This window comes from Antechinus flavipes, chromosome 4 (genome assembly GCF_016432865.1).
Source record: "Antechinus flavipes isolate AdamAnt ecotype Samford, QLD, Australia chromosome 4, AdamAnt_v2, whole genome shotgun sequence".
NCBI lineage: Eukaryota > Metazoa > Chordata > Mammalia > Dasyuromorphia > Dasyuridae > Antechinus > Antechinus flavipes.
The window spans coordinates 131863446-131883954 of NC_067401.1; the positions used below are offsets into that span (position 1 = coordinate 131863446).

A 20509-nucleotide genomic window follows, 5' to 3' on the forward strand; every position below is an offset into this window, starting at 1 on the left:
ATGCATGATTTTTGGGGGAATTGTTTCAATTCTAAACCTTTACTTTCTTGTCTGTAAAATGGAGATCGCACCTGCCATAGCTGTCTCATTGGTTTGGGGTAAAGAAAACTCTATAGAAATATCAAATTGTTTCTCTTCGACGCCATCTTTTGAGATGTAATGGATTAATAGTCCTGTGTTCTTGGCGTGAGAGGGAGAGAGCAACTCCCTCTGGGCTGGCCCCTATTCTCCATTTTTTTGTCACCCCGTCATCCGTTCACTCAACAACAACACAAACCAAGAGAGTGATGGTGCTTTAGGGTGAAAAAGTGTTTATTTTGAGATGGCACCGAACAGAGGGCGAGATGGAGGAGGAGTGGGGGCAGGACAGGGATGATACAAGCTAGGGGAGCTGGTCCCTCTCCTCAGCACTGCGGCGTCCAAAGTCCATCCAGCCATAAGCTTCCTCCTCTTCCAGCCATGGTCCTTGCTTCTTGGATAGGTCTGGTAGGAAGAAAGAAGGGATATGTTGAGAATAAAACTGAGGGAGTGGAGGAGAGGAGGCGGCTTGTATTCTTGGGCCTTAGACCTAAATTCCCAGACTAACTTATGGGATTAGAGGTCAGAAACACTTGGATTCAAAGGGGCTCGTTACCTGGGGAACTATGGACAAACCTCTCTAAGACCAGTTTCCTCCTGTGTAAATTGAGGTTTCATTTGGCTTTTTCCAGTTCTAAATTTCTGATTCTAAGACTTCGTGTTTGTTTCCCTATTTTTAACCTGGCCACTGGGGCGTGATTGACAATTCTTACCTGCCTTGAGGTGAGGAAACTCCTGAGGACGGAGTTGTCTCCGGTGGTGGGAAGGAGAGCCCAGGGGCGTTGGCCAGCCCAGTCCCAGGCTCCTGCTGGCTTCTGGGCCTGGAGGAGTGTCCTGGAGCAGAGCTGGCTTTGGAGAAGCTTCAGAGAAGGTGGCCAGAGCCAGGGCAGAGACCAGCACACACCCCCACAGCTGCCGCATCCTGTCTGGGAAGGGTGAACTCAATGTAGGAGAAAAGGCAGGTCTATTGGGGGGGCTGCTTTACCCTTCAGCAGTGAGGTTCCTCCTCTGCCATTCCCAGTCACAGGCTCATAAGGTTTGGAAATAAAAACGACCTTAGCAATAGATCATCTAATTCAATCCCCATATTTCATAGAGAAGGAAACAGGACGCTAGTGGGATGGGGTGAATTCAAAAAGGAAGGTCTATTGACTCAGTGGATACTGACTCTGGGATCAGGGGGACCTGAGTTCAAATCCAGCTTGGACACTTTACACTTACTAGCTGCGTTACCCAGGACAAATCACTTTGCCCTGATTGCCTTGTCAAAAAAAAGCAGGAATAGGAAGAGGAGCTAGCATTTGAAATCCAGAAATTCCCCCAACTCCAGGATTTTTTCTACTATACAAGGGGGATATGGATTAGTGGGGAAGAACTTGCATTTTCTGCAGTTTTCCCTAGAAAACTAGACATTCTTCTATTCCTCTTCCTCTAGTACCTGCCAATATCTTCCCTTTGTCGCACCAGGTGCTCCCAGCTTTTACCTTTCTTATAGAAACTGAACTAGAAAGAATGTCCTTGAAGAATAAAAAATCCTTGAGCTTTTTGCCTTGGGAATTGTGGATTCTGGAGTACTCCCAGTCCTACCACTAATTGCCATCTTGAGCCCAGTTTCCTTATCTATAGTGGAAGATTACAGCAACTCTCCTCACTAATTAGCAAATTTTGTGGAAATATAAGATCAGGATTCTTGGAGGGGTGATGGAATCTGAAGCTGCTATAAAGTCTTGAGGCAATGACAGAGACTCCAGTTTACACCCACATTTGGGAACCTAGCCAGAGACACTACTCTGATGTAAAGAGTTGTAAAATGATGGCGGTGGGATCTTTTTGTATTTGGCCCTCTTCAAAGGGGAGCAAGAAGAGGGGTCCTGAGCTGCCCTGAGGAGCCCTGGCCCTTCAGCTTGGCTTAATATCACCCAGCATCATGGGTGGCTGTTCCTCCTTCCTTCCCCAATCTCCCTTTCCGGTGTTTCTCACCTGTAAAGCTCCTGAAAAGGATCTTGGAGGGTGATGGCAATTTTTCAGAGTATCCTCTGGTTGTGTTCTCTCTACAGGAGAACACTCTCCCTTTTATAGTTCTGGGGCTCCCTCCTTTCACCTCCCCCTCCTCTCAATGAGGTCAGAGGAAGGAAAGAGGGAGAGGAGGTGCGTATGAAAGTGGAGGAGGAGAGGAAGGGGAGGGAGGTGGAGGCATTGATGGAAAGCACACCAATATTTTCCTTTGATGATTCTGGCTACAGCTTGCAGCCAAAGGACAGACTATCAAACAAACATTTATTAAGAACCCATTACGTACCAGGTCACTATGGTAGGCACTGGAGATGCAAAGATGAAAATGTCCTTTTTCTTAAGGAATTTGTTTTATCTGACTATAGGCCAGACATTCTATTTCTAAGTACTCCTAAACAGAGAATGAAGGGCCAGGGGGATCCCAAATGTTGAAGATGAAGAAAAGATTTCTTAGGGACCCGAGAAGCTCTGACCAGCTTATTTTTTTAATTAAAGCTTTTTATTTTCAAAGCATATACATGGATAATTTTTCAACATTAATCTTCGCAAAACCTTGTGTTCCAATTTTCTCCCTAATTCTTCCACCCTCTCCCCTACATAGCAAGTAATTTAATATATGTTAAACATGGTAGAAAGATACATTAAATCCAATATATGCATACATATTTATATCATTATCTTGCTGCACAAGAAAAATCAAATCAAACAGGAAAAAAATGAGAGAAAATAAAATACAAGCAAACAACAACAGAGTGAGGATGTTATGTTGTGATCCACACTCAGTTCCCACAGTCCTCTCTCTGGGTGTAAATGTCTCTTCATCACAAAATCTTTAGAACTGGTCTGAATCATCTCATTGTTGAAGAGAGCCATGTCCAAAAGAATTGATCATCATATAATCTTGTTGTTGCTGTGTACAATGATCTCCTTGACCAGTTTATTCTAAGAAAAGATGAGAATAAGCTGATCAGAGCAGGTGGAATTATTCTTCTTTAGGCCAGACCTCCCTCTACCCCCTAAAGGCAGAAGAATGGACCAGATGATCTTGCAACTAGGAGAATGTTAATATTTCCTATAATAGTGGGGCTGATGATAATGGAGAGAACATCTATGTATTGATCTTTCCTTGGTCTCAAGTTTGATAAACAGAACGTGCAAGACCAAACCTTCCTCTATCCCCTAAAGGCAGAGGGATGGACCAGGTGACCCTAGGAACCAGGAGAAGACCGTTTCCATTCCCTATAATAGTGGGGCTGATAGTGATGGAGAGAGCAGATATGTATTGATCTTTCCTTGCTCTCAGGCTTGACAAACAGAACGTGTAAGGTTATCAGGGGCAATGGGCCATATAATAACGCACTTCCTTACTTGTCCTGTTTACTCGCCCAGTGGTACCTGCTGGACAGCTGCTTAGCACGCTTTCCAAGTTCCATAGTATGTTTTCTCTCCCAGCTGCCCCTCAGCAAGAGACTCTTAAATTCTTCTTTCTAATTCAAAATTTCTTCCCTTCTTGCTCTTTTGAATTAGCTCTGATTCTGTCTTGCTGTATTTCCTCTTCTTCCCAGTTCATAGAGTTAGTACTTCTGAATATGATGTACCTTTGAGTTATCCCCTATTCATCTCTGAGGTGACTCTACTAGTGTCAGTGAGATTTAACATTCTGTAATCCTATGATCTTTTGTTGTTTTCTATACTATTTATTCCTGGTTGACACTGTTTTAAGTATATCCTAATGATAAGGTCTCGCTAATTTAGATTTTGGCAATTCAGGAATTTGTGATGACTTAGCTTGCTTTGATTCTTATTGGACCATTGGTTTAGAATAATTCCTTCTGATCTTTCCTTCAGGTGCTTGAGAAGAGAATTTTCATAGGGCAGAACAAAACCAATGGACTTTCCTTAATCTTTGTTCTTGACCTTTCTATGCTGTTTGCCTTTCTTATTCTTCTGGATGCTTTTTTTCTCCTTTTCCTTCTTCACTACTGCACTCTTACCTATTGGATTGTTCCTTCTTAATCTTCCTGAATCTGATTAGTAAATTATTCTAAGCATAAACTCAAGAAGTTAAGGATTTCTTCAATATACCTTTGACTTAGGGTGTGATCCTGTCTCTGAAATATTTTTCTCAACCATCTAGTCCTTTTTATTCACCTTACCAATCTGAGTGGTAAGTAGATTCTTGATAGTAAATGGATTCTTAAATGTTTGTTGAATCAAACTGAATAATGAAATCTTGTCTGTGAAAAAAATGCCATGTGAATGAGAAATTATTATGGAAAAACAGCCTTTTGGGAACTAACATTTCCCCATGAATTTTCCATGATGCTTTATTTTTTTTAAAGGTTCCAGAATAGAGTCACCTCCCCAAACCTAGTCTTTGGCTTCTGAAGGGCAGGGACTGTTTCTGTCTTTGTATTTCCAACACATGGCACACTACATAACTTTTTTTTTTTTTTGAGGGGAAGGGTTAAGATCTGTGATTTTATTAGTATGTGGAGTAAAGAGGTAAATATTTGTACCAATGCAATTCTGTGATCTGTGGTCTTACAGAACTGTTTGGGGACATTGAGAGGTTAAGTCACTTGCCCTGTGACACAGACAAATATCAAGTGGGGCTAGAATCTAGGTTTTCCTGGCTCTAAGTCCAGCTCTTTATCCACTGTGCCACTGTGGAAGACTCTTAATAAAATACTTTTTGAAGGAGTGTTGAATATATTGCCATCTTCTTTCCTACTTATGTGGTCACATAAATCAGGGTTATCAGCACTTTGCAGAATGTGTCACAAAGTATAGGAATTGGGGAAGAGAGTAGCGAGGAGGAGAAAGAAGAGAGAAGATAGGTGGGAATTAAAAATAGGAGAATAATTTGGCTACCAATCAGAACAGAGGGAGGAAATGCTACCTAATGAACTAAGGCATAGAAATGTGGTTCTTATACACTAAGTCCTGAAAATGTGTTTTGTAGGGGAAGGTAAATGCTAGAATGTCAGCATTGGAAGGGACTTTAGAAATCATCTAGTTCAATCCCACCAAAGTGTGAATTGTCTCTACAAGGTCTCAAAAAAATAAACTTTAATATTTATTTTTATAATTATTTACTATATCTCTCTCATGTTGTACCCCTTGAATTGAACAATTAAAAAATGAAATCTAAAACTTTCTTAACAAACAAAACCCCAAATTTTCTAATCTAAAAATGTATTTCTTCCTGCACTTAAGTCCATCACCTCTTTGTTTCATCTTCAGTTCTCTAGACTTGTAGTTATTGCACTGATGAAATTTAAAAATGGTACAAAGAAATACCATTCCTTTTTTAAAAATAGCTTTTTATTTACAAGATATATGCATGGGTAATTTTTCAACATTTATCCTTGCACTCACTTCTGTTCCAACTTTTCCCCTCCTTCTTCCCACCCCCTCCCCTAAATGGCAGGTAGTCCAATACATGTTAAATATGTTAAAGTATATGTTAAATACAATATATGTATACATATTTATACAATTATCTTGCTGCACAAGAAAGATCAGATCTAGAAAGAAATAAAAAACCAAAACAAAAACCTGAGAAGGAAAACAAAAATAAATGCAAGCAAACAATAATAGAAAAAATGAAAATGTTATGTTGTGGTCCAACATTCAGTTCCTATCATGCTCCCTCTGAGTGTAGCTGGTTCTCTTCATTACTGAACAATTGGTACTGGTTTGGATCATCTCATTGCTGAGGATGGCCACATACATCAGAATTGGTTATCATATAGTATATATATTGTTGTTGAAGTATATAATGATCTCCTGCTCCTGCTCATTTCACTCAGCATCAGTTCATGTAAGTCTCTCCAGGCCTTTCTGAAATCTTCCTGCTGGTCATTTCTTACAGAACAATAATATTCCATAATACTCATATACCACAATTTATTCAGCCTTTCTCCAATTGATGGGCAGCCATTCAGTTTCCAGTTTCTGGCCACTACAAAAAGGGCTGCCACAAACATTTTTCCACATATGGGTCCCTTTCCCTCCTTTAAGATCTCTTTGGGGTATAAGCCCAGTAAAAACACTGCTGGATCAAAGGGTATGTACAGTTTGATAGCTTTCTGAGCATAGTTCCAAATTGCTCTCCAGAATGTCTGGATGTATTCACAATTCCACCAACAATGTATCAGTGTCCCAGTTTTCCCACATCCCCTCCTTCACTCTTCAGAACTTCAGAATTCTACACAGAGGTCTTCCTAGATTCCTTTAAAATTGTCCACTTTGTCATTTATTTGGCTCATTATAACATTCCATTATATTTCATATATCATAATTTGTTCCCCAATGGTTGAGAATATCTTTAATTATACATTAATCTAGACTAGTTCTATTTCTCCTCATTTAGTATTCTAAGTGAATAAGTTTGGAATCCCTAATCTGTTGCTAACTTGCTGTGCAATTTTAGTCGACACACCTTTTTTTTTTTTGGTTTTAAATAAATGCTTTATTGAATTTTTTTTTACATTGCTGTCATTTCTTAATAATCCCTTTTCTCAACCCATTTTACCTCTCCACTGTAACAAATAGGCATAGTTATTAAATAAAATAAAATGACACGATGGCCATGTGTGACAATAAAGGTCTCATTTTGTACATAGGCCCTGTAACATCCTTAGAGTGAAGTGGCAGTATTTTGCATTGCACTGATCAGGCTTCCAGTGTCTTGTGATTGTTTTCCTTTACATTACTACAGTCCTGAATTATGCAAAGTCTTCTTTTCTTTAAAATATCTCTTTATCACCCTTCTCGAGTCTTAATTTCCTCACCTATAAATTGACAGGGTTGAACTAAAGAACCTCTAAGATCTTTTTAAACTGTGATGTTTATATCATAGTTTCTATGACTTGACAGCATTTCATTTATAATTTATGATTCCAAAATTTATTTCATTTTATTCATTTATAATTTATCCAATTCATCCACCTGTTCATCCATCCATCCATCCATCTGTTCATCCATCTATTCATCATTTCTTCATCATTAAAATTTAACTTAGTAGAGAGAGAAAACTCAATAAATTTGGATTCAGATGACTTGACTTGCAATCCTAGTTCCACCAATCTCCAGCTGGGTGATCCTGGACAAATGATTTAATCTTTGAACCTCAATTTCCTAATCTGAAAAATGTTAATAACAATTACTAATGCCACTGACTTTGTAGGATTGTTGTGAAAACTAAATGAGATAATATCTAAAATGTTTTGGAAACATTTATTGTTGTTGCCATTTTCAGTTCTGTCTGACTCTTTATGACCTTTTTAGTATTTTCTTTTTAAAGACACTGGACTAGTTTGCCAATTTATTCTTCAATTCATTCTACTGATGAGGAAACTGAGGTATATGTCTCTATTCACTGCACCACTAGTTACCTTATAAACATTATAATTCTATACAAACATCAGTTAACATTATGTGAGATTTAGAGCTGGGAGAGATCCCTCTTGATTTGAAAGATGTAGAAATGTAGGCAGTGGGAATGAAAATGAATAAATAAACAAACAAAAAAAGAAATTAAGACTTAGAGGGAAAGTAACTTTGTCAAGGAGAGAATATTTTTGAATCCATAGTCTTCAGACTCCAAATAGCATATATTTTCCTCTATCCAGGGCTTCTTAAAACTTTTTTCACTTGTGATCCTTTTTGTCCTGAGAAATTTTTACATCACCCCCGAATAAATAGATCTACTCTTTCCTGCCCTCTATTTTCCCATTTATCACTAAACAGTCTCCAGATCTTTAGATTTATTTTCCTTTATCCTTTATTTGTATTTATACTTTCTGATCTATGCTCCTGCCCTGGCATGTGGTCACCTTGTGACTGTTGCTTCAATTGGTCAGTTTGGCATGAACTTCAGTCACATGACACATTTCCCACATTGTTCTCTCTCTCTCCCCACCCCCCCAATCTCTCTCGTCTCTCTCCTCCCTCCTCCCTCTCCCTCCCCTTCTCTCCTTCTCCCTCTCTCTTTCCCTATATCCCCTCTCTCTTCCCAATTCTTCCCGGTTCCTTCTCTCTTTCTCTGTCTTTCTCTCTGTCTCTGTTTCTATCTCTGTCTGTCTGTCTCTGTCTCTCTTCTTCTTTCTTCCTTCTCTCTCATTGGTGACTTCAGTGGAAAGAAATGGAAATCACCAAATTTGAAAACAGAAAGCCTGGGTTAAAATTCTTAGTACTATCCATGTAATCTTGGCCTGGGGTCCCAAATGAGCAAAGGGGTAGCCTTGCTGTATTCCTGGTCAGATAGTTATGGGAGGCAGGGCAACCAGGATTTTTAAATTTTCTTTTTTTTTTTTTTTATTATGTATTTGATAAATCCACACGTGAAACCATATCTCTACTATATCTAATTGTTTTAAAAGTATATTTCATGACCAAACAAGAAATAGAGACATTATGAAATTCAAAATGGATAATTTTGATTCATTAATTAAAAAACCCAATACTGCCAAGATTAGAAGGGAAGCATTTAAATTATTAATGGTTTCAATTTATTTTAGCTAAATTTCTAGGATCTATACATAAAATATCATGTTCTATAAAAAATCAATAATTTTTTCCTATTTGCTTATGCTCATTCTTTCACTTTCTTTTTCTTGTCTTATTGTGATAGTTAGCATTTTTAGGACTAAATAAAATAAGTGTTGATGATGGAAATCCTTGATTTACTTCTGATATTATTAGAAAGTTACCTGCTACATTAAACTAATGCTAGATCTTAGTTTTGTTATTCCATCCTTTAAAATGGGTCTGCCTCTTTGTTAACTGACTTGGGGTTTTCTTGGCAAAGATACTATAGTGGTTTGACATTTCCTTCTCCAGCTCATTTTACAGATGAGGAAACTGAGGCAAACAGAGTTAAGTGATTTATCCAGGGTCACATAGCCAGCAAATGTCTGAGATTATAGATGAACTCAGGAAAATGAGTTTTCCTGATTTCAGGCCTGGCACTCTATCCACTGTGCCGCCTACCTGACCAGTTCTTAATTTTAGATGGATGCTATTTACCAAATTAAGGAAATGTTCAGTAATCCCCACACTTATTTATTTGTTTGTTTATTTTAATCCCCATGCTTTTTAATAATTCTTACACGAAATGGTATTGTATTTTGTCAAAAGCTTTTTCTGCATCTATTGATATAATCATGTTATTTAAATATTTTATTATTGATATGGTCTATTATGTTTATAATTTTTCTAATATTAAACACTACATTCATGGTATAAATTCCAACTTGGTTATTTTTTCAACATGTGTTATTCTCTTTTTATTCAATTAATTTTGAATCAGTATTCATTAACAATTATTTTTAATCTAATACTTTCTCTGATTTGTCTCTTGTTTAGATATCAGAATTATCATTATTTCATACAAGGAATTAATAGTGTCCCTTCTTTTTGAAAAAAATTATATACATGTATATATACAAATATAAATTATATGTTGGAATTAACTCTTATTTGAATGTTGTAAATCCATCTTTTTTCTCCCTTTTCCTTTTCTGAGACTGTTATTTAAAAGTCTCTATTTTCTTTTAATCTGGATATTTCATCTTTTTGTAAAAATTCACCCATTTAGATTTCATTATCAATTTTATTGACATTATTATAATTAGACAAAATAATTACTAGTACTTTATTTTCTTTTCATTTGTTGTGAATTCTACTTTTTCATTTTTGATATTGGCAAATTTCGTTTTCCTCTTTTTTATCTCTTCAGATTTGTTAGAGACTCGTGTATTTTATTAAAAAAAACCTCAGTGCTTTTAGTGTTTTTATTTTAATTTTTTTTTAGCTTTTATTTTCAAAATTTCTACTTTTATTTTGGGCTTAAAAATGTTTGCTTTTTGCAGTGGTCATCAAAACCATCTGGTATTAGCTAAGCAATAGAACAGTTGATCAGTGAAACAGGTTAGGTTCACAAGACACAGTTTGTCAATGACTATAGTAATCTAGTGTTTGATAAACCCAAACACCTCAGCTTCTGGGATAAGAACTCAATATTTGACAAAAATTTCTGGGAAAACTAGAAAATAGTATGGGAAAAATTAGGCACTGAGCAACATCTAACACTTTATACTAAGATAAGTTCAAAATGGGTTCATGATTTAGACATAAAGAATGATACTATAAGCAAATTAGAAGAGCAAAGGATAATCTACCTCTCAGATATGTGGAGGAGGATGGAATTTATGGCCAAAGAAGAATGTACATTATGAAATGCAAAATGAAAATTTTGATTAAGTAAAAGATTTTTTTTACAAACAAAACCAATGCAGACAAGATTAGAAGGGAAGCAGAAAACTGGGAAAACATTTTTGCATCCAAGGGTTCTGATAAAGGCCTCATTTTTAAAATATATAGAGAATTGACTCAGATTTATAAGAATACAATAAGAAATACAAATACAATGTATTTATAAGAATACATTCTCCAATTGATAAATGGTCAAAGGATACAAACAAACAATTTTCAGATGTAGAAATTAAAACCATTGCTAGTCATATGAAAAAAATGCTCTAAGTCACTGTTGATCAGAGGAATGCAAATTAAGACAACTCTGGAGGTACAGCTGCATACCTATCAGATTGGCTCAGATGAGAGAAAAAGATAAATGTTGGAAGGGATGTGGGAAAACGAACACTGATACATTGTTGGTGGAGTTGTGAACTGATCCAAATGTTCTGGAGAGCACTTTGGAACTATACCCAAAGCACCATCAAACTGTGCATACCCTTTGACCCAGCAGTGTTTTTATTGGGCTTATATCCCAAAGAGATACTAAAGAAGGGAAAAGGGACCCACAAATGCAAGAATGTTTGTGGCAGCCCTGTTTGTAGTGGCTAGAAGCTGGAAAATGAATGGATGCCCATCAATTGGAGAATGGCTGGGTAAACTGTGGTATATGAATGTTATGGAATATTATTGTTCTGTAAGAAACGAAAAGCAAGATGATTTCAGAAAGGCCTGGAGAGACTTATATGAGCTGATGCTGAGTGAAATGAGCAGGACCAGTAGATCATTGTACATGGCAACAAGACTATATGATGATCAATTCTGATGGACGTGGTTCTTTTCAACACTGAGATGATTTGGGCCAGTTCCAATGGTCTGTGATGAAAAGAATCATTTATCTGCAGAGAGCACTATGGGGACTGAATGTAGATCAGAACATTGTATTTTCATGTTTGTTATTTTCGTTTGCTTTCTTTTTGTTTTCTTTCTCATTTTTTTCTTTTTGATCTGATTTTTCTTGTGCGGCATGATAATTGTGGAAATATGGATAGAAAAATTGCTGTCCAAGAGAGGGGGTAGGAGAAAGGGAACACAAGGTTTTGCAAGGGTGAATGTTGAAAAATATTTGCTTTTCAAATGGAGTATACACTCCAATTTATTGATTTATCCTTTCTCTTGAGTTGAAAATGTTTAGAGAAAGTTTTCTTTATGCTTTGTTTCTGCTCCCAACAACAGGTCCATTATATTGTCTTATTATTATAATTTTCTTTAATTAAATGACCTGTTTATATTTTTTACCTTGGCCCAACTATTATTTAAATTATATAGTCTTCCTTTAAGTTGGAATCTTTTCTTCAAAGGTACTTTATAATTTTTATTATGGTGAGGTCAGCAGAGGATTTAAAAATTTTTCTGCTTGTTTGCATTTGTTTATGAGGTTTTTATGCACTAGGAAAGAAAATGGCCAATTTTTGCAAAGGTGTCCGTGCACAGTTGAGGAATATATTTTCTAAAATTAATCACAAGAAATCTATCTTATTTAACCTTTTTTTCCCCTTGAGGCAATTGGGGGTAAGTGACTTGCCCAGAGTCACACAGGGTCAATACTTTCTAGTATTAAGTGTCGAAGGCTGGATTTGAACTCAGGTTCTCCTGACTTCAGAGCAAGTGCTCTATCCACTGTGCCATCTAGTTGCCCCCATATTTAAATTTTTAAAAATCGATTTTATCTCAACTTTTTAGTTATGTTAAGATTTCCATAGCTCTGAAATGGAAGCACCAAGACTCCCACCTATTTTGTTTTTCTGTCTGTTTCTCTGGATAATTAGAAGTTTTTACTATGTGCACACATGTATATTGATATTGTTGATTGCCTATGATAACTTCATTTTTCATTCAAGCATAATATGATGTTCCTGTTTATCTCTTTTGGCCATATTTTTTGTTCCCTTGAGATCACTATTGCTTGCTACTCTTGCTTTTTTTTTTTTTTTTTTTTTTTTAAAGTAAGCCTAAAAGCACAGTGAAGTCTGCTTCAGCATTTAATTTTAATGCCATGTAAATCTTTGTTTCAAATGTGTATAGAAATATTGTCACTGTAAAAAACTCCACCCTGGTATCTTCCTTTGGTTTATGGATAATTATATTCATCCCATTTTTCTTCAAGTATGAAAGAGGGTTTAGATTTATTCTGTTTGGTCTCAGAGAATAGAATTAGGAATAATGGATATAAAAGGGCAGCTTTGGGATTCATGTAGAGGAAAAACAAATGGAATGATAGACTTGGCCACTAATAAAGTGAATGGCATTTACTGAGGTAATGATTTCTTCATCACTCACTGGGTGTCTTCAAAGTGGTAGCCAGAGAACCATTTCCAGGGAATGTTGAGATGACCTCTGAGATTAGTTCAGCTGAGATTTTGTGATTCAGGGATTCTGGGATCTCTGAAAACACTCTATCTAGCTTCCCCATCCATCTCTAAACACACTCTATCTAGCTTCGCTATCTAAATGGTTAATCATGAACTTTTCCTTAACTCATGGAGGGTTCTGAGTATAAAACATTTATTAAATGCTTCTGTATTATGTGCCCAGCACTATGGTAGGTGCTAATGAGATACAAAATCAGAGTCCCTCCCTCAAAGAGCTTTCATTCTAGAGTGGTAAGACCTGTAAAAAAGAGAAGCAAAAACAAAATATATACACAACATACAAGGTAATTTCAAGGGAAAGACACTAGAAGCTCAGAGCTCTGGGATCAGAAAGATTACATTTATACTGAGCCAAATTTTGAGAGAAACTAGGGAATTTAATGAATAGAGGTGAAGAGGAAGTGTGCTTTTTTCAAGTAGTGAGGACATCCTGTGAAAGATAGAATGCTGTAAAAGTCGAAGCATGAAGGGTTTGGCTGGACCACAAGTGCATTTAAGTCATGTGTAATAAACCTAAAAAGGTAGATTGGTGGATCAGCTATGTGGGACAGTGGATAGAGCACCAGCCCTGAAGTCAGGAGCACCTGAGTTCAAATCTGGTCTCAGACACTTGACACTTCCTAGCTGTGTGACCCTGGGCAAGTCACTTAACCCCAATTACCTTAACAACAACAAAAAAGGTAGATTGGAACCAGAATCTGGTTAGATGTGATATCTAATCACATAATAGAATGTGATGATTCTATTAAACAATTATTTCCCACAGTGGGCTTTTAAAAAATATTTACTCAACTCTGCATGTTCCCTAACAACAATAAAACACCTCCTCCCCCACCTCCATCCTCATTGCATATTTTGTAATTTATTTATCTGTATATACAAGTTGTTTTCCCCAGTAGAATTTAACTTTTGTCCTTGTATCCCCAGTGTTTGCAGTCATATCTGGCAGGTAATAGGAGATTAATAAAATACTTGTTGAATTTGATAGAGTGGAAAAAGACATAAAAAAACTGATCTTTTTAAAGAATGATCAGTCACCAAGGGATTCCAATCCAAGGTACTTGGACCTTCTGCTTAGGGTTGCCTTCTTTTGCTGGGAGGAAATGTTAGAGATGCTTCTATGTGAAAAGGGAAAAACAGAGGGCACATAGCATTTTAATGGAATAATGTTGCTGTGTGGTACAAAGTAGTATCTTTTCCATATGGGGCCAGTTTGTTAAAGAACATCTATCTGGGCAATGCTTCTGCTGTTTTTCTTGAGGAAGTCCCCCCTTCAGGTTTTTCCTACAGAGTTGTAGTGTCCTGGCTGGCCATGGAAAAGTTACTTTCTTATACATTTATGGAATCTCAGCATCAGGAGGAAGTAAGTCCAATCCCTTTTTGGAGGTATGAATTTTCTTCAATTTCAACTTCTTTTTCTGGAAATATGAATTACTACTTCCCTGACTAGTGGTTTCTCCTGTATTTTGTACTTACATAGGTCCATCCAGCTAGGACAAAATTATTAAACTTCATTCCTCTTTTATGTAATAAAATAGTCCTTCAGATATTATCATCTATATAATAATGTTTGAGTCTTCTCTTCTCCACGTTAAAATATCCCTGATGGTTCCTTTCAGGTGAATCCTCATAGAGCACGATAACTGGAAACATAGCTAGCTTTGTTCAGTTCTTTTTGTTTTGTGAGACACCTGGCTTAGAAAGTAGTCTCTATTTTCACATATGCCTCTATATTCCTAATAAAAGATTTTAAAGAGGATGTATCAATTAATCATGATGTGAAAAGGCAGATTCACTAAAGATATAAATTATGTCTAATATTAGCTATAGGGTTTACAAAGTCCTTTACACATATTTTACTCATTTAAGTTCCCAAACTATGAGGTAAGTCTACTTTCATCCTTGTATTTTGCAAGTGAGGAATTCTTTTGACATCCATCTCTATGTTTTCATGTATCACAAGGTTTTCTCACTAGTAAAATTCTAGGTCCAGCCCCCCAGCTTCTTTTCTAGTGAGATACTCCTAGCAGAAAAAATGGGGCACCTTGTATCCCCCAACTAGCAGGCCAATACAATAATCCTGAACCAAGAGTGGGCCATTCCTAGAATCAAAGACCTCCCTCCCTGGACATGATGGCTATCATCTCTGACCAGTTCTGCAACTTCCTAATTGGTTATTGATAATGAAATGATGACAGTCCACTGCCTGACTAATCATCCAGCCCTTGGCAACCACCACTTTTGGGACTGTGTGATGTAGCTATTTACCTTATTGGAAGTCTTAGTGTCAACACTATTAGCAATTATCCTCCCAGGAGAGGAAGTTGAATTTACACGTTCTGGGGTATCACCTGCTGTCAATAGCTGATAAAGGGATGGGAAATTAGCTGGAGTTGTCTGTGCAGTAGATTCAACCTGCTATAGGACTGGGGAAAAGGAAGTATTTAAGTGTTTATCATGTTTCAGGTACTCTGGCTAAACATTTTGTAAATATTACCCTTATTTGATCTTTCCATTTTACAGTTGAGCAAACTGAGGCAGACAAGAGGTTTGTGATTTGCCTGGAATACCATCCAGCTTATTTGAGCTCAGGCCTTTCTTCCTGATCCCGAACACTGGGCCACCTTGGCTTTAGTTTCTTTAGTGGATAATGTAGTAGTTTCCCCCTAGTTTCTTATATTATCTACCCAACTACTCAATCTTGAAAATACCCTCCCCTCCTTGCTCCTCTCCTCCTTTCCCCTCGCAATTAACAGGCCATTTTTCCCCCTTTCCCTACTACTTTCTCACCCCTACTACAAACATTCCAAATCCTTTTAACAAATATGCCTAAAAATGTGCTATGTACAAAAATGAATCTCATTCTGCATACTAAATCCATAATGCATTGCAAGAATTAACTTTTTTTCTTTACATATCCCTTTGAAATTCTTCAAGCCTTGCCTTAGTCACATAATTTCAGGGTTGGCAGAAATCTCAAAAGCCATTTATGGCAAAGGCTCATTGGCCCCTAACTGGAACACAGGGTGACGGTTCCAATATTAGCAGATTTTTTCTCCTTTTCAGCTTCTTTTTCTGTTGCCTTTGCCAAGTAAATTATAAAACTCCTTGAGGGCAGGGGATTTTTTTGGTTTGTATCCTCAAGTTGCTTAGCATAATGCTTCACACACATTAGGAATTTTAAAAAGTTTATTGATGACCAATGATATTATTGTAATTTGCAGTGAATATTTCTCTTGTGGAACCAATAACTAATAATTTTAACTTCAAAAATTGGAAATTTGAATTGTTTCAACACTACTTGTGGACACTATTTGTACCACACTTCTGCAGATGTACTTCATTTTATCCATCAATGCTCACTTACTCATGTATTGGGCTTAAAGACCTTTCCAGAGAGAAGCAACTCCACACTACTTTTGCATAGTTCCAAACTTTTTTTCCCCAAAACTCAAATCCAAATTTGCTTCTTTGCTACTTTCACCCATATGCCTTAATCTGCCCCCCCTTAGACCCAAGCTAAACAATTTTCACTTCTTTTCTACAATTATTTTTTCTAAGAATGCTTAAAAAAAAGTGCACTGCCAGGCCTTCTAGAAATCCTAAGAGCTTCCTCCGAATCAGGAAGACTTTTCAACATCAGACTTGGCTTTCTTGATGCACATAAAAAGAAGCCAGGTGGGATCTCTAAAAAAACCTGACATTGAAACACTTCAATAGGAAATTAAGACATCACCTAAAATTCTCACTAAACCTGACAGTGCACACAAAATTTCAGGATAGTCTTTAGAAAAGAATGTATATTGTACATAGTCTCATCAGCTTATTTCCAATTTAATACACGATCCTACAAGGGACAATTAAGACTAACAGCCATCCTAATTTTGTACTTTATCAACTGAAAATGCCGTTACTGGAAGGCCTCATGATGAGTAAAAAATCCAAGGTCCAATTCTAAAATAGAATGGATTGTGAAAGTAGCTCTGAAGAATCTACAAGTATTTTGAAAATTGTACTAGTTTTATACAAGTTTAACATCAGAATTTCCTATTAAATATTCAATTTTTCCTGGAGGCAAAACACAAAAAAACTAGAAGCCAGATTCAAATGACCAGTGTTCAAAGTATCTTACAGATCAAAATCACTTTTACTCACTTGTAAAATACACAGGATTGTTGTGGCACAAAATTATTCAAGATGAATGTGCCTTTTTGTATTCCCTGAATCAATTTTACATGTGAAAACTTTTGTTACCATTTACTGAACAAGGTACTAAAGTAATTCTTATTAAGATGATATAATGGAGTGAGTCATCATTTTGGATCTTATTGGGAGCCTCCAGCAAAAAGTTATGAGCACCCTTCTAACCACCATTTAGATCCTTTTTATAAATTTTACAGAAAACTTATGTCCACTAATTAGTGACTTCAAACTTATTCTACTTCCTTCAACTCAAGTGATCTCATTCCTGAGGGCCAAGATTTTTTTTTTTTTACACTAAACAGATTTACATTGTAAGGGCTCTTTAGAGATGCAGGTCTAGGATTCTCCAGAAGCTGTTCAGTGAGTCAGCTGTCATGCTACTTATTCTAACCACCGCCCATTTGCACCCATTTTAAATTGTGATGACATCCACCACCAAACAATCTTATCCAACTGCTTGCTCAATCCTTAAATCTGCTTTCAGGCTCCCTCCAGGAATAGGGTTTAAGGATTACACCAATTTTCATTCCCTTGAAATATGTAAGTTTGTGAAGTTATTACAAAAAAGGGAATATATATGCAAAGTCACATTTCTGAAAACCAGTTTTATTTAAATAAGAGTTTAAATACATTACATAACATTTAAACTAAAAAAAAAAAAGAAAAAAGAAACCAAAACCAAACCAGTCTGTTACTTCACATGGCATTGGGCAGCTGTGGCTAATAAATTGCAAGCTCCGCAGTTACTACATTGACTGTTTTGATACATTAGTTCAAAATTTGTTCCCTTGTCAAAAGTTTAATTCAGGTAAAGTTGGCCTCACAGTATGGTGTTCTCTCCACTTGTACATCTCCCAGAGGTAGGGCACTACTACTATGTCTGGTCAGACAACACTGGACCTTGGTGTGACTGATGTAAGAAAATGTCCTGCCACTGCCCCCAAAATGAAACTCCTCCCTGGTCAGGTGGTGCAAGTTACCAGGGGAATCCCTGTTCAGCTATCAAAGGCTAACTTTCTTGGTGATATAACTGACTGGATGTTGATGACCTTAACTTACTCTTCTGAGCATCACCAAGGGCAGCTCAGAGAGTTACAGTAATGTTCTCTTAAATGGACAGGGAGCTCTGCAGAGGGAGCACCAAGGAAGCTCTGGACAGACATGGCCTCAGATGCTAGGGCTTTGGACTTGACTGAAACATTAGATTATTTGTTTCAGGCTGGGCACGGCCAGGCTTTTTTACCTCTGTTTAAATGAGGGACTGCAAGACTAGACAGCATGGCTCTTTTCAGTTTATTACATGAATGAGTTACACTAGTCCAAGTTAAACAGCGGACCCCAAATGGTTACATTATACAAGCTGTGAGGTTTTTAAACTTGTGACAAGGGACAGAAGGGAATTTTTCTACTCATTGCAAGGAAATCCTCACTTAAGCTTCAGTGAGCCACAAGCACTTAAAACCCATGAACCTTCAGCTGGTCGTCCTTAGCCAGTCCAATCTGCAAAACAAACAAACAAAAAAAAGTTTTTAGGACAAAAATATCCTTGTTACTAGATAAACGTTTTATGTTTATTTACCACTACATAGTACCCACAAAGGACATGAAAGAAACATCAGCGTTGATTTTAACAGAATGGTTACAACTGTTTTAATTTTTGAAATTACAAGAGCCCATTTTCCCAATTCAAATGGCAGCTGTTCTAATTTGGTACTGGCAGGCTTTCTTGAGCAATGTAAAAGATAGAATTAAAACTTGCCATTATTACCAAACAATTGAGATCTGAAGAAAATCAGAGACCAATGAAATCTTGATAATACCACAAGTTCTTTGGACCCAATTAGGAAACAATGTTTGCCTAGATAATTACTTTCCAATCCTACGTCCTCACTGAAAATTTATGTCCATTTCTGTAAATATATTCGCAATCATGTCCAAAGCAGTCTTTACCTCGACGAGGAACTGGCATATGTTCTTGCGCTGGTCACCCTGTAGCTGAATTACTTCTCCATATTCTGGATGCTCAATTACAGTACCATTGCAGGCAAATTTCTGCAAAAGTAAGTTAGTTCATTTAGATGGATTGTGGGAGACAGACATGACTGTCCTTTTCCTATTTTACCTACCATATTCATTTAGACTTCGCAGCTAAAATGTTCAACACTCTTACTATAGGAAAACCCGACAAACTTGAAACGCAACCACATACCTTCTTGAATGCCTTCACTAGTTTCTTTTTATCGTAATCATCAGCGATCCCCTGGACAGTAGTGAGGGTCTTCCTGCCGTTTCTCTGTTGAATTCTTATATGGATATAATCCTCAGTCCCAGCAGGAAGCAGGTCATCACCCTTACTTGCATCAGCAAAGGGGTCTGGGAGAAAGGACAAAATTTACTCAGGGTGTCTTTTAACTCTGCTTCTTTCTTTCTTTTTTCTAAAAGCCTGGCACATAAAGCCTTTTTGAAGTTCCTCAGGAGAACTTGAAGGTTTTTAAAGCTCGGATAAAGTTTCAGAGCTCAGAATTTACACAAAAATTGGGCTTAAGAATTCCACAAGCCCCGCCCTCTCCTCGCTAACCAGCCCTTCGGAAGATCTCAAGCAAAAGGAACCTGAACGTGAGCGTGGCTCCGCCCCACTGACGCAACTGGGCAGCAGCTTACAGGCTTGCGCCCCCATCATTCAAAGCTGACTCCGCCTCCCCTCAGGCCACACCCCTCCATGGCAACGGCCGGTGACGTAGGGGGACGTGACGCACGGCGGCGGGTGTGGCCAAGACAGGCGAGACGCCACTAGTAAATGCGCCACCTTCGATTCTTGGAGGGGTCCGCCCAAAGCTTGGCCTCGTACCTACCGCATCAAACCGCGCTAAAAAAAAAATGATCTAACGTCTCAGATCCGGCTAAAAAAGCGGTCTGATCTTCTTTCTTCACCCACCCGTCCCCCCATCTCCATGTACGGAGAGGCTTAGACCATCAGTAGGCCCGGAAACCCTTCCCTTCTCCACCGCCCCAGCCCGCGGCCCCGCCCAGTGCTCACCGAAAGAGTGGAGGTTCTGGATAGCGGACATACGATACGATTCCTTTTCCTCGGTGGAAACGGCCTGCGGAAGGCGGTGGCGGGAGAAGGCGGGCGGGGGGGACGGAGCGTCGGGAAGCGAGGGGGCTCGAGGGGGAGGCTGCTGAGTCCTCGGCGGCGGCTCAGTGACTGGGGCAGGGGGGCGGCGCCGACACTCACTTATATAGCCGCCCCTGTGACGCCAGCGCGCTGCCCTCACGTCTTAGCCCCACCCACGAAGCACAGCCCCGAGCCTCCGGGGCTGTGCCATTCCCGATTGGTTGGGAAGTGGGGAAGGTGGGAAGGCGACTGCGCAGTCACAGGTCACTGCGGGGGAGGACGTTCTCTAGGCTTGGGGAAGTTTCCTGTTTCCTCCCAACTCCCCCTCCCCCCACCTTCCCGATACCCTAAGCGCTTGCGCTGTGTGGTGTGACCGAGAAGGGTGGAGAGATTCATGACGCATGCG

The 20509-nt window shown here is 38.1% G+C and overlaps 2 protein-coding genes across 4 annotated transcripts; both read right to left on the bottom strand.

The window, feature by feature from the left end:
- Positions 1-294: 294 nt before the first annotated feature.
- GAST (gastrin) lies at positions 295-2156 on the bottom strand. 2 transcript variants are annotated; one of them, XM_051994496.1, is made up of 3 exons: positions 2059-2156; positions 792-1004; positions 295-483 (listed from the first exon to the last, which is right to left on the bottom strand). In XM_051994496.1, the coding sequence occupies exons 2-3, from the start codon at positions 997-999 to the stop codon at positions 383-385; spliced, it is 309 nt and encodes a 102-aa protein (XP_051850456.1). In that variant the 5' UTR covers positions 1000-1004; positions 2059-2156; the 3' UTR covers positions 295-382. The 2 variants fall into 2 exon arrangements, with proteins under 2 accessions (XP_051850456.1, XP_051850457.1); XM_051994497.1 differs by having other exon boundaries at positions 792-1000; positions 2059-2123.
- A 15417-nt stretch (positions 2157-17573) lies between these two features.
- EIF1 (eukaryotic translation initiation factor 1) lies at positions 17574-20265 on the bottom strand. Of its 2 annotated transcripts, XM_051994499.1 has the most exons (5): positions 20026-20265; positions 19599-19854; positions 19198-19361; positions 18939-19040; positions 17574-18488 (listed from the first exon to the last, which is right to left on the bottom strand). In XM_051994499.1, exons 2-5 carry the CDS (start codon positions 19666-19668, stop codon positions 18444-18446), a joined length of 381 nt encoding a protein of 126 aa, XP_051850459.1. In that variant the 5' UTR covers positions 19669-19854; positions 20026-20265; the 3' UTR covers positions 17574-18443. The 2 variants fall into 2 exon arrangements, with proteins under 2 accessions (XP_051850459.1, XP_051850460.1); XM_051994500.1 differs by lacking the exon at positions 19599-19854 and having other exon boundaries at positions 20026-20217.
- Between the last annotated feature and the right edge of the window lie 244 nt (positions 20266-20509).

Coding starts and splice junctions, on each gene's coding strand:
- EIF1 (XM_051994499.1), bottom strand. CDS start 19,668: ATGATGGGGGCGCAAGCCTGTAAGCTGCTGCCCAGTTGCGTCAGTGGG. Junction 19,362..19,598: donor GGAGCCACGCTCACGTTCAG/GTTCCTTTTGCT, acceptor CCTTTCTCCCAG/ACCCCTTTGCTGATGCAAGT. Junction 19,041..19,197: donor TAGTGAAGGCATTCAAGAAG/GTATGTGGTTGC, acceptor TTACTTTTGCAG/AAATTTGCCTGCAATGGTAC.
- GAST (XM_051994496.1), bottom strand. CDS start 999: ATGCGGCAGCTGTGGGGGTGTGTGCTGGTCTCTGCCCTGGCTCTGGCC. Junction 484..791: donor GTTTCCTCACCTCAAGGCAG/GTAAGAATTGTC, acceptor TCTTCCTACCAG/ACCTATCCAAGAAGCAAGGA.